The following is a 13,694-nucleotide window of genomic DNA, read 5'->3' on the forward strand; positions in this document are numbered from 1 at the left end:
AATGGTCCAGGAGACAATCATTGACACCCTCCACAAAGAGAGTAAGTCACAGAAGGTCATTACTGAATGGGGTGGCTGTTTACAGAGTGAAATATCAAAGCATATTAAATGCAAAGTTGACTGGAAGGAAGAAATTGGGTAGGCAAAGGTGCACAAGCAACAGGGATGACCGCAAGCTTGACAATACTGTCAAGTAAAGCCGATTCAAACACTTGGGAGAGCTTCACAATGAGTAGAATGAAGCCGGAGTCAGCCCATCAAGAGTCACCACACTCAGACATCTTCAGGAAAAGGACTACCAAGCCACTTCTGAACCAGAGACAATGTCAGAAGCATCTTACCTGGGCTAAGGAGAAAAAGAACTGGACAGTGAACAGTGGTCGAAAGTCCTCTTTTCAGATAAAAGTAAATTTTGCATTTCATGTTGAAATCATGGTCCCAGAGTCTGAAGGAAGACTGGAGAGGCACAGAATCCAAGCTGCTTGAAGTCTAGTGTGAAGTTTCTGAAGTCAATAATGATTTGGGGGGGCCGTGACGTCTGCTGGTGTTGGTCCATTGTGTTTTATCAAGTGCAAAGTCAATGCAGCCATCTTCCAGGAGATTTTGAAGCACTTTATGCTTCCATCTGCTGACAAGCTTTATGGAGATGCTGATTTCCTTTTCCAGCAGGACTTTAGCACCTGCCCACAGTGCAAAAACCACTTCCAAGTGGTTTGCTGACCATGATATTACTGTGCTTTATTGGCCAGCCAATATGCCTGACCTGAATCTATGGGATGTTTTCAAGAGAAAGATGAGAAACAGTCGATCCAACAATATACAGATGATCTGAAGGCTCAATAGTGCCTCAGCAGTGCCACAGGCTGATCACTTCCATGCCACACTTCACTGATGCAGTAATTTGTGCTAGGAGCAAGTCATTTGCTGTAATATGTCCTGCCGATCAAGTATTGAGTGCACAAAAGAACATACTTTAAAGAACTTGAACTTTTCTGTTTTGCAAATCCATTTTTTGATTGATTTTAGGAAATATTCTAATATTTTGAAATACTGGATTTTGGACTTTCATGAGCTGTACGCTCTAATCATCAAAATTTAAAAAAAAAACTTTTGAAATGTTTTACTTTACATGTAGGGAATCTAGAATATATGAAAGTTTCATTTTTAAAAATAATTTATAATAAAAAAATGAACTTTTTGATGATATTCTAATTATATGACCAGCACCTGTATATATCAATGACATGACGGATAATTTTTTTGTCCAAAGGCCTTAATAATAATAAAAAACAAAGATATGACATCCAAAGTATATAAGGATCTCTTTTATTGAATCCAAAAGGTTTTAATTATATTTTGCTACATACAAAGGTATTTTAAAGACTTTGAAGTGTCAAAATGTCATTCGGTTTAACCCTTTAGAACCTAAAGCTAAAATAGCCCGTTTTCACATATTGTGTTTTTTTATTATAAAATTCTCTAACAATGTGCTATCTTCAAGTGCAAGGTGTCATTTTTTTCAGAAAACAACTGACTTTACAGTTATTGACCATTAATGTATATGGTGAGTTTGTAAATAGAATTTAAATAGACGAAAAAAAAAATACATTTTCTTATTTTTATTTAGAAAATAAAGAGAAAAATGATGATCGAAAGAATCTAACACTTCAAACTTGAAAATTCAACTATATTACATATATACAAGTCATTTTGTGACACTTGGTTGCACAGTTTTCATTCAGGAGAAATTCTTTTCATACGCGCATACATATGCACGCATCAGCACGCATACATTTACTGCACGGACACATTATACAGATGCACACATCAAATGCGAAATGCGAATCTCACTTAGCCTCCTCCCAAGTCTTATAAAAAATCATCCCAATTGACTGTGTACTCCTTCGCCATGTTTTTGTTTGTTTCTTCTATTATTTATGCGATCCAAAACTCCCTAAACTGCCACGCTCCATATCTCTACGTTCAAATCCTCCTTCCACCCGCTGTCCCCGAAAGCGGCTGCCATTTGCTGACGGAAGGCACGAAATTACCATAATAACCCTTATATTGCTGAAAAGCCCATATTGTCTACTATCTGTAGCAATTTGAATTATTACGATGGCGCAAACGGTTCAAGAGTTACTGTAACATGAATACAGCTTGGTTGGATGTGTCGCCGACGACACATCCGGTTTTAAAGGGTTAACCGTGCAAAGGCCAATACAGCCATTTTATTTGTGATTAAAATATCTTAAAATGATTTTATAACATCATATATCAACATAGTGCAAAATGGTATTAAAATTATGTGTAGAAGTCGTTGCCTTGTTACGAGAAAGAATGTCCGGAAAAATGAATTTCATTGATGTCATTCGGAGTAACCAATATAAAGGGACCATTTTGGATCAAGTCATGTGGTGAATATCATGTGACAGGATGTAACATCATTCAGACACCTGCAAAGGACCACATGGTCGTGATGCAAAGTAACTACCTCTTATTTAACTATTTGAAAAATTCATTGTCATCAGGTCATTCGGTACAACCGCCATTAAACATGGTGAAAATGATGTAGTATTTTAAAAACTTGTACTAAATATAAAATGTTTGATTGTCCTTTTGCTAGCTAGCTAGATATCAGCCTGTTTGCATTGTTTGAAAATATCATCATTCGGTATAACCAAATGTATCATTCGGTAAAACCGAAATTTTGGTTAAACCGAATGACTTTTTTTGGTGACAAATTTTGTCCATCTTGTAATAAATGACAAAAGCAGTGTTAATTGATTATAAAAACCACATAATCTCATTGTTAACACTTAATAAAACTTAATTAAAACTTAATAAAAATTAATTATATCTCCATTGATTTTTTACACTTTTAAATACTTTATTCGTCAATGACCCATATATGTATATGTGTGTGTGTGTGTGTGTGTATATATATATATATATATATATATATATATATATATTTTTTTTTTTTTTTTTTTTTTTTTTTTTTTTTTACAGTGCCCTCCATAAGTATTGGGACAGTAAAGACAATATTTCTCTGTTGCTCTGTTAGATGTGGTGTCAAGACATCTATAAATATGATTAAACGATTAATATGAGGCAGAAGTACAGAATGTCACATTTTATTATTGACTGTTTCAACACAAAAAGTTCTACTTTTCAAATAAATGCTGTTCTTTTAACCTTTCTATTAACACTAAAAACTGAAATAATGGCTGATGAAAATTCACAGGAATAAATACAAGTTTAAAAACATATTAAAATTATAATAATATAAACTTGTAATAATATTTCACAATATTCCTGTTTTTAGTCTATTTTTGATTAAATAAATGCAGCTTTGATGAGCATAAGAGACTTCTTTCAAAACATCTTACTGACCCCAAACTTTTGAATGAGAGTATATTATAGTGTATGCAATATAACAGGCTTGACAGGCTTTGTGAGATTCACCCTGAAGAAACCAACCTTAGCGTTGATAAATAAATTATGATTGATCAAAATCATCTGCTTTTACAGGAAGACATGAGCAGAACCTGCCTGAGGGTGCGTCAACCTGATATGACCCTTCTATTATATGATTATCATTTATTACTGTTATCTCTACGAGCACATAATAAATGGGTATAGTGTTTTGTTTGTAAGAAGAGACTCATTGTACATGTCATAAATCAGTCTGAAGATACAAAGCGCTTTAATATCCTTTAGGACATGTTGCTGTCTGTTCTGCCTCGGCTTATGGTTTACGGTCTTTTATCAAGACAAGACAAGAGAAAGCTGCCAGCTCTTGTAGATAAGAACATCTCTTTGATTCTGTCAAGGGACAGTATGTTACCCTGTTGACGTGTGGGGGGAAAAATGAATGATGTTTAATGTCATAAACAACTCATACTTTGAAATAACACAATTTCAGCCTTTGGCATCGTTTCTGTTTTCTTTTCAGTTCATTTTATGGTTTGATTTTTCTAAACATGAGCTTCAAAAAAAAAAAAAAAAAATAACAAGTATACTCGACAGATCAACCGTACTGCCATGTACCATTTTCCTATTGAGAATATTTGTTCACTGTACAAGTTTATAATGTAATATGTTCTTAATGTTTTAATGGCTTAATTGGAGGAATATTTCACATATGTGATGATTAATTTGGGGGGGGACTTCAGGCATACTAGATACACCTTTGAATGTATGAGACATTCATTTTCTTGAGTGGATTTGATATGAATTATGCACAATATTTATATCAGTGAAGGTCAGACTATCACTTCAACCATGTAATGTCAGTGTTGACTATTAGATGAAATACCTTGGCAACTAACTGAAACAAATAAGTTTAAGTAATAAAATTACTAAAACTGAAATAAAAATAAATGAAAGCTAAATATAAATATTATTTAAAAAGTGTATGAAATGACAAAAGCACAAATTACTACAGCTTAAATTAAAATTAAAACTGATAAAATAAAAGCTAATTCAAAATATTAATAACTGTGTGCGTGTGTGCATGTGTGTGTATGTATGTGTGTATATATATATATATATATATATATGCTTAAGACAAGTAAATGTATAAATTACTATATATAATACTAAAATGACACTGTGTAATGTTGCCTTTCGTAATAAAGCTATTGGCCAACCGATATTTACTTTTTTTGAACTCTTCTTCCTTCCAGCTGGACCAAAAGCACTAGTATGTGATCAGTGTGGTGCTCAGTTCTCCAAGGAAGATGCCCTGGAAGCCCATCGACAGACTCATACAGGTACAACCCTTCTTGCCTCATCTAACCACAAGCCACTTCTTTAAATAACACTAGTTCACCACAATGGAAAAAACACCAGTAAAGTGGAGATGCGTCATGCATGTGCCAGTAGCAATCATGTTTATGACCCTATCAAAACTCCATTCTGATGGTCTTCTATAATTCAACAGGGAAGGTTTCGGTGCCCTCTAAAATTTCAGCCAATAATATGTGCTGTTACAGGGCAGGGCGGCACACCGCTTTGGCACAGCAGTAGTGCCATGTTTCACCAATCTCCATCACTTTGTCTAAACATGGCACGTACATTTGTTAGAGCGACTGTACTGAGTTACCAGAGCCTGTGAGTCATCGGCGCTCTGGCACGTTCATTAACACGCCAACAGCGCTCAGCTGCCACCCTCCTGTCAAATATTCATATTTACTGACATCTGATGACTGCAAGGTTGGGTTTCAGTGGTACTACAGACATTTTAATAATCATATTTTAGGTGAGGTAAATAGTGTGCTCTGATAGGGGTTGGCATGGGATGATTTATTAAGTGTAAACTTGTTTTTGCTGCTGCATACCTGAGTGTACTCTGTCAGGACACATTGAAGCATGTACAAACTACTCTAATGAAAATGAAAATTCTGGCATTATTTACTTACCCTGTTGTTTTTTCACATGTCTTAGTCCAAGTCTTCAGAAGCCATATGATAGCTTTGTGTGAGGAGCAGCCAGAAATTATCCAAGTCATCTTCCCCTCCAGTGAGCTGTTAACTCGAGAACCATTACAACTGGATCTTTGATTCAGCAAGTTGAACTCAAGAATCGGATCATCCGAACAAATCATTCTTTTGATCCAGTTTCAGTGATCCGATTGAACTGAGTGAATGAGCCACAAATCAGGATGAATGATTCATTTATTGATTGAACTGATTCGTTCACTGAATCAATGATACAGTCACAGCAGTTCTCGAGTTAACAGCTCACTGGAGGAAATAACGACATAAATTTCAGTCTGTTCCTCACAGAAAGCTATTCAGACTCAAAAAGAATGTGTGATTGATGTGTAATTATACAATTTGTGTGTGTTTGGGGGGGTTTGTGGTTTAACAGCCATAGTCATAAATTGCCAGTTTGAGTGCAGCTTGTGACATTTCCTGATCCCATTCCCACATCTTTTCTTGTCCTCACTGCAGTATTTATATCAATAAAAGTGAAAAAATGCCACAAATGTCCCTGAATCTATATACAGTGCCAGCCGTCCCAGAAAGAACTAAGCCATGATTTAAAATGTCTAAATGTCACTGCCTAAATAACAAAAAAATCAAAACAAGTGGCATTTATTTATTAACAGTTATCAAAGATAACTCAAGCACACTTTTCAATCAAAGTTTATTAGATTTTAAATGATAAATGAAAAAGCCATACTGTAAGTAATGTGAAGTTAGTTCTGAGAAACATTATAACTAGAGATGCACCGATACTAAATTTCTCTGTCGATACCGATAGCCGATTATTCAGAATGATATCGGCCGATACCGATAGTTTGGTTTTTCTTAAGGAAAAAAAAAATCTCTCTCAATGTTGCAAACTATACAGGGAACCCTCTCATTTGGTACACTACAATATTAGCGGTTACAGTTAACAACAGAGGTATTATATTCAGCTGCTGTTTATTTTCAGATATAATAATTACACTCAAATAAAAACTGAAATGTGTAAAACTTAGAATCACATAAGGTAGTTTTCATAAGCACTTGTCTTCATGGCAAATTTGCACAAACATATAATTAACAGTAAATAAGCTCCTCTCTAGTGTTTTTTTTTTTATATATGTAGATAGCTAAGGAACTGTAAATATTGGAAAACATTCCTGAGGTAAAAGTGACATGATGTGACATATTGTTCACAAGCTGTTTTACTGACGTCTTTCCGTGGTTGTGATTACATGAGACATGAGACATTCTGGTAAGTTGTACAATATATTTCAACATACCCTTTGATGTTCATTCATGTTTTTCTTCACACACAGTATGTATGAGTTGCAGTCTGAACACATTTTTCTGCACCCTTTTGATTGACAGGATATAATCGGCCCTGACCATCAGCAGTTTTTAATAGCTGATAATAATAGCTTTTATCGGCCGATACCGATTGTTAGCCGATACATCGGTGCATCTCTAATTATAACATCATTTTTATACACTTCAGGCGAAATCGAATAACAAATTGGTTTGACATCATTTTGAACAAAATCTGACCGAAATGAAGTTCATTTCAGAAGTTCGAAACAGCTTGCCAAAGAAAACTTTCCGGAAAAGTTCGCTCTGGCTGGTAAATACCTTCAAACTACCATTGGTCCATGGCAATTACGTGTGGCTCTGAGGCTCCGCCTTCTTTGACATGGAAATCATCTCCTGTTCATTTCTTCTGTTTGGTCAATCGAGTTCAGACACGAGTAAAAAACATGAACACACTGGAGAGCTGTTTTAGGTTAGAAACTGAAGTTGTAATTATTTTTTTAAAGAAATACTGACACTGTTTTTTATGTAATACTGTGAAGCGGCTTGATTTAAAGCAATCTATTGTATAAAGTGCTATATAAGTAAACGTGGCATGACAATCGTTGTTTATTTTGTTATTGAGAGGAAAGCGTGCAGCACATACAGTAGGCTGTGTCGTAATGTCCGCTAACAGTATATAGCACTGCTGAGGTATTTAGAACTATTAAGTGACAAACAAATAAGAACTTGGAGTAAGTATATCGGGGCCTTAAGTGTCCAAACACTTTTGGGAGGACTTTAATCCAATAACAGCACTCTAATCTCTATACCTCGTCCTATATAGCCATCATTTCTACCTGTACTTTTGTTACTTATTGGCATATGAGACTGCCATCAAAGGATACAGTCTGTCACAGGTATTCCAGACTGCACTAATTAATTTGCTCTCTGGGTATAAAAGCGTTTCATGGGGCTAATGATCCACATGTTTAGTCTATATAAAGGTTGAGTCCTAATTAAAACAAGGTGCCATACTTTTGTCATCTGCATGGATTTGAGGTGCTAAATGTTTCCATGGCAGCCAGCTCATAAAATCGCTGAATTTCTGTTGGATCAGAATCAGGATTCTGTAGTATGTTTCTATTATTTTTACAGTAGTGTACACGATGCTACTACAGTGAGGGTGCAATATCTGTCGCCTGTGTTCCGCTGGGAGAAAGACGATAACCCTCTCTAAAACGTTGGCATGTAACTGTAACTCGCTGTGGCACACACTGTATAAATTCTTAATGCATGTCGACATAGAGGTGGTGTTAACGATGCCCAGAATTTTATACCTTCTCTCCCAAACTTGTAAACATCCCGCTCTCTATTTCAGTTTGGCAGCACATTTAGTCGTGAGGATGGTTGGACATAGCTCATCCATTCTGAGAAACCTTTTTACTGCTGGGCTCCAGCCATCACTCACTAAGACTGAAGTGAGAGATGTTGTCATCACTTGCATACATTTTACATTTTTTGGACTTGACCAAGCTGGAATTTTAAATTTCTGCACAATATACTATGGAGCTAAGATAGCCTTCCTGTATGAAAATGCAAACGGTGAAGAAAAACTAGGGCCTTGTTTCCATTTGAAGCAGCCATTTCTTTTCACTGCATTAAGACCGACCAGAAATGTTTTTTTACTGGCCATGAAACTGTTTTCCTTGTGGGCAGCGCACCGAAATATAGCGAAACACCGCTTCGGGAGACCCGAGTTTGCATCCCAACTCGTGGTCCTTTCCCAATCCTGTGCCCCTGTCTCCTCCCCTATCACTTCCCATCTCTCCTTGACTATCCTCTCCAATAAAGGCAAAAATTCATTTATTTTTGGTGGGGTTTTTTTTGCCAAACAGGAAGCAAAGTGGGAGGGAGAGAGAGAGGGGGACGGGATCAGGAAAGGTTTGCGAGTCGGGACTCGAACTCGGGACGGCACTATATGTTGGTGCTGCCCACGAGGCTATCGGCACCGACGGATTTTAATTGTTTTTTTGGGGGGTTTTTTTGCCGTTTTTGCCTTTATTATGATAGGACAGTAAGCAGACAGGAAGCGAAGTGGGAGAGAGAGGTTGAACTCGGGTCACCCGAAGCACAACAGCGCTAAATGTTGGCACGCTGACCACAAGGCTATCGGCACCGACCGATTTGAAATTTTAATCAAATCAATTACATGATTAAAAAATGTGCCTGGAAAATGTGTCTCAAGATCCAGTTTTGTTTCAATTTTGTTTCTTATATTTTGTTTTGGTAGCACAATACGAGGAATATTCTACATATTCCAGTATGTGTCTCCACATGGAGTTCTGAAGAAAATTGGAAAACTAACATCTAAAAACTTCTGATGGTTAATTTTCCACTAATGTAATAAATAAATAAATGGGGAGTCAAAACTGATCCTTTTTTTTTTTTATTGCCAATAACTAATAAGTGTCCAATATTAACCTTATTATACTATTTTCTAAATACATGTACATTAAAAATGAAAACACCAAAATCAGTTTAAATGCTACAAGTGAATTCATGCATCACAACATTATAATCTACAGTATACAAAATGGATGTTCATTTTGATGATAGTATATTTAAGGATTAACATTAAGGGTTAGATTACAGCAAAATGTAATTTAAAGGTAAAAATAGTACAATGCGATATAAAAAAAAAAAACTCTTTATGTCGACAGATAACCTATATGGTACTGATATATTGTGCATCCCTAGTTTTTTTTTATTAGCTTGTTTGTATGTCTTTGATTTGAATCACTCTTGTCAGTTCCTCATAGCACAAAGCAGCCAACTGGTGAGTAAGTTTGTGTTATTTTTAATAGCCAGTTTATACATGCATTTGAGTGTTAATTCTGACTCAGGCTTTAAGCAGGACATTTGTCCTCGAATGCCAGCATATGTGAGAATGTCAGAGGTGAACTGCCTGGTTCTTTGAGGTTTTTAGGGTTGCAAATGGAAAAGAGGATTGTGGGAGACCCGTGGGACAGGGGCCGGTTGAAGGGGGAAGCTGGTGGCATTTGGTGCCAGGACAGAGCGAGAGACAAACAACATCATGTGCTGTTGTTTACACTCAGCCGCTGTGCTGTCATAGACGAGACCTACTAGAGAGCTGACCTACTTAAAAGCCTCCTAAAATAAAACTCACTAGTGTCTCAGGACCGTTGCACTGGCGGGCAGGCTGGAAAAGCAGGCCAGCACATCACAGCTTTCTTTTCCTCTTCTCCCCTCCCGACGGAGAAACGCTTTATCGCATCCTTCGCAGAGCAGAAATAAAATGTTATTAAAGGGGTTTTATTTGAGACTGGAATAGAAGCGATTTGCCTTTAAACGATTTTGGCCTAAGGGGCGACCGCTCGTCCATCTGTCTTATGTGCTTATGACGTCAGATTTCCTAAAACTCTTCCATCACGCTCATCTCGCTGCACAGGAAGTGACTTGCGTTTACAGTGAGGGTGAGGGCACAGTGGAATTACTCACCGGGAACACGTTGTGACTTCAGCGATCTGGCCCACAGAATAAACAGTGGTTAAATAAGAGCAATGTATCTCTTGTTGCGTTAATTATTAAGCAGACCGTTCCTTACTTTGCTAGATTGGCCCGTCTGCCTCTCACTTTGCAGCCGAGTGAATCGCAGGGGTCATCTGAGGTATAGCTGATGTGTCAGAGTCATCCACACACAGCAATCTGTCTGGAATGACCAGGTTATATTTAGTAAAATACATTTGAGCTCATGTGCCTCTGATACATTTTAAAGGAATCATTTACAGCGGCTCCATATGATAACGCATGTGTTTTCCCTGGAAACATGCACACCACAGCTTGTTTCAAATGCGTATGACCTTCTTTCTTCTGAGGAATGCGAAATGTGAATTTTTGAAGAATATCCTGGTTGCTCTTTTCCATGTAATGAAAATGAATGGAGATTGGAGCTTTTAACCTTCATGTAGAGCACAAAAAGCACCATAAAAGTCTCAAAAGTGGTCCATATGACTCGCTATCTTATGAATTCAGAAGAGTTGGAACATAAAGCATTATGTGATCACTTTGTGGGAAGAACAGACTGAAATTCATTGGTATTCACTGAAAATCTTCCTTCATTGAGTTAGTAAGCGACCGGATCATTGAGTCCGTGAACACGAGAATCAAAGTTCGCTTAAAAATGGACAAATCCAGCGATTGGGTTGTTTTAACCCAAACATATTTTGGGTTCATTTTAAGCAGGCAATATAGTAATTTTTAAAGAATAGTTGAGTTGAATAAAACCACCCCGCAGATTGGGCAAAGTTTTAACCCAGTCACTGGATTTGTCCATTTTCAACCCAACTTGGGTTGTTTTAACCCAGCATTTTTTAGGGTGCAGTCTGAGTCATGAACAAATCCACTGATTCATTGAAAAGATTCTCAAAAGAATGGTTTGCTCAGGAATCAAAATCATGGACCACTATAAGGTATGTTTTTTTTTTTTTCTATCTTACTAAAATTTTTTGGACAATAATTCATTAAAAATGATAGAGCTTGCACATGACATGTGAGGGGAAAAAACAGGATATTATGGCCACGAATTAGGAATTTGGTTCCTCGACTTACTAAGTTTATCTCTCAACTTATTCATTTGTTTCCTTATTTTAGGGAACAAATTACTTCAACATGGCTGCAATTTACCTAAACAATGGAACAAATTAGTACAATGTGGCCATGATTCATCTAAAACAAGGATTTTAGGTAATTTGTGGCTTCTATAAATATATTTTTCTGCATGTTATGTGCAGGGCTCTATCATTTTTGATAGATTATTGTCTAAAATTGGTCCATATCTGATTTGTGAGCAAATCATTCTTCTGAATCTTTTAAATGAATCAGTTGATATCAGTTGATATAGTGAACAAATCATTCAAAACCTGAATGATTTGTTCACTAATCAGAATGATTCAGTTCTCACTGATTCAACAGTTTCATAAAAATATCTAAGAGCAAACAATTTAAATATCCATGGCATCTTTGTAGAGCCTTGAGACACCAAAACGATGCTAAAGTTATCATAATATCAGCCATTGTGAGTTCAATAGTGAATCCTGTTTTCTATACACACAGAGATTGAAAATTTAGAGGATTTTAAATGTTTTCCATTGCCACATGTTTGTATGTGGCCTTAGTAAACTTAAAAGACTGATTTTGTGCCAATATTGATGTTATGTTCATTGATACAGACCGTCATCTTCCATGACCCGACTGTAACTAAACAGGTTGCACCCCCACCGGCTCACATAAGACTGATTGTCTCAGTGGTGCTGCAGATTTCCCAGCATGCCCCTTGATCACACAATGACTAATTCCTATTGTGCTATAACTTCAATGCAAAGAGATGAAGTCCTTTCGGCCCGTCAGGAGGCAGAATGAAATGCTGCTGGCATCACGGGGTGTCCACGGTTTTTGCTAAGTCATTCATTGTTTGGAAAAGCACATATTCACGTGCATCTCTCCGGCTGTGATTCCTCTCTCCGTGAGATTTCACAAGCCGAGAGAGTCAGAGCAGCAGGATTACTATTTTCTCCGTGTCTCTATTCAAAAGTTAGTAGATGAAGTAGTTAGTATGTAATTAGATTCTGGAGGTGCTTGCGGAGACCTTTAAGAAGAGCTGAATTAAATAAATTGCCGTCTTTTTGTGTCATTTACAATGTAAATAAGGCTGAATCTCAGTGTGGGAATTTTTTTTTTTTTTTTGATAGACTCTGAGGGGAAAAAACAAAAAGAAGTGACTTGTTTGTGAATGCTGGGATTATCCTGAAACACTTCAACCTTCTTCTGGTTGCTTGGAGACGAGGGTATTTGATTTTGATGTAATAAATCCTCTTTAGACTCATTTTCAAGGTATATTAAAATTAATATTTCACTAATCCATCTTGATATAGATACCTGAGATTCATCCTTTTTCACTCTGATATTGTCACTTTTCAGTCTCACTCTCAAAAACCAACCAGATTTCTTCCCAATGGCCACAAAAGAAACAGGATTTCACAATATGTCTCTGTGTCTTTATCAGAAAGATCCTTCTGTTCACTGAATTAGCTCAGAACAGGTGAATCTACCCAGTTTGTTCTGAGATAAAGAGATTAGATGTATTTGTTGTGCCTGTTTGTATAACTGTCATGTTTACATCTCCTTCTCACAGTGGCCTTTTTTAGCAAACATTGCTGAGAAGATGCTTTCTATTCACTGAATTGACTGGTCAAATCAGTGGTCACATCATATAGCTTATTTGATTTGAAAGCATATACTTTCAAGCGCTTTTTTTCATATGCATTTCCTTTTTGCATATTCAGGTCACATTTCACCCCCAAATAAAAATAATAATAAAAAATAAAAAACTGTTTTAGGAACATCGTTTATTTGCATTTTAACATTTTTTTTTTTTTTTTTTTGGTGAAAATAAGCACATTTTCCCCTAAATTCTCATCCAGAGTCTTCTTTTAAATCCCATTATTCTCATTAGATTTATGTATTGTAGTAAAAATTCTTGTAATATAACTATTTTTATTTAAATCAGCATAAATTAAAGGCAGTAAAAAATTATTCGGACACCTTGAACATTTCATTCATTAATACAGTTTATTAACTATAGTTTTAATGGTAATAAAATATGACAAGTGTTAAACCTGTGTCAGAAAAAAAAAAGTATCTTAATTATGTCAGATAACACTTAAGCAAAACATGGTCAGGTCAAAGTGTCTAAATAATTTTTGGTTCCAAATTTGTATCAATTTTACTGGTAGTCCACTGTATGAAGAATTTTTGGGTATAATATGACACAGTTTACTTTATTTTGCTATCCTCACTTACATAAATGAACTATAGTGTCCTGCACCCACTAGTAAAAATATATAAAAA

General features: G+C 36.2%; 1 protein-coding gene across 1 annotated transcript in view; it reads left to right on the forward strand.

Moving 5' to 3' along the window:
* The window catches only part of zbtb16b (zinc finger and BTB domain containing 16b), a 63,377-nt gene that overhangs the window by 26,525 nt on the left and 23,158 nt on the right, over positions 1-13,694 (forward strand). Inside the window, exon 4 of the mRNA XM_051862319.1 lies at positions 4,692-4,778. Coding sequence (XP_051718279.1) covers positions 4,692-4,778 — 87 coding nt within the window. The remainder of the gene's footprint in view (positions 1-4,691; positions 4,779-13,694) is intronic.

The sequence above is a fragment of the Ctenopharyngodon idella genome, chromosome 15 (assembly GCF_019924925.1).
Source record: "Ctenopharyngodon idella isolate HZGC_01 chromosome 15, HZGC01, whole genome shotgun sequence".
Classification (NCBI taxonomy): domain Eukaryota; kingdom Metazoa; phylum Chordata; class Actinopteri; order Cypriniformes; family Xenocyprididae; genus Ctenopharyngodon; species Ctenopharyngodon idella.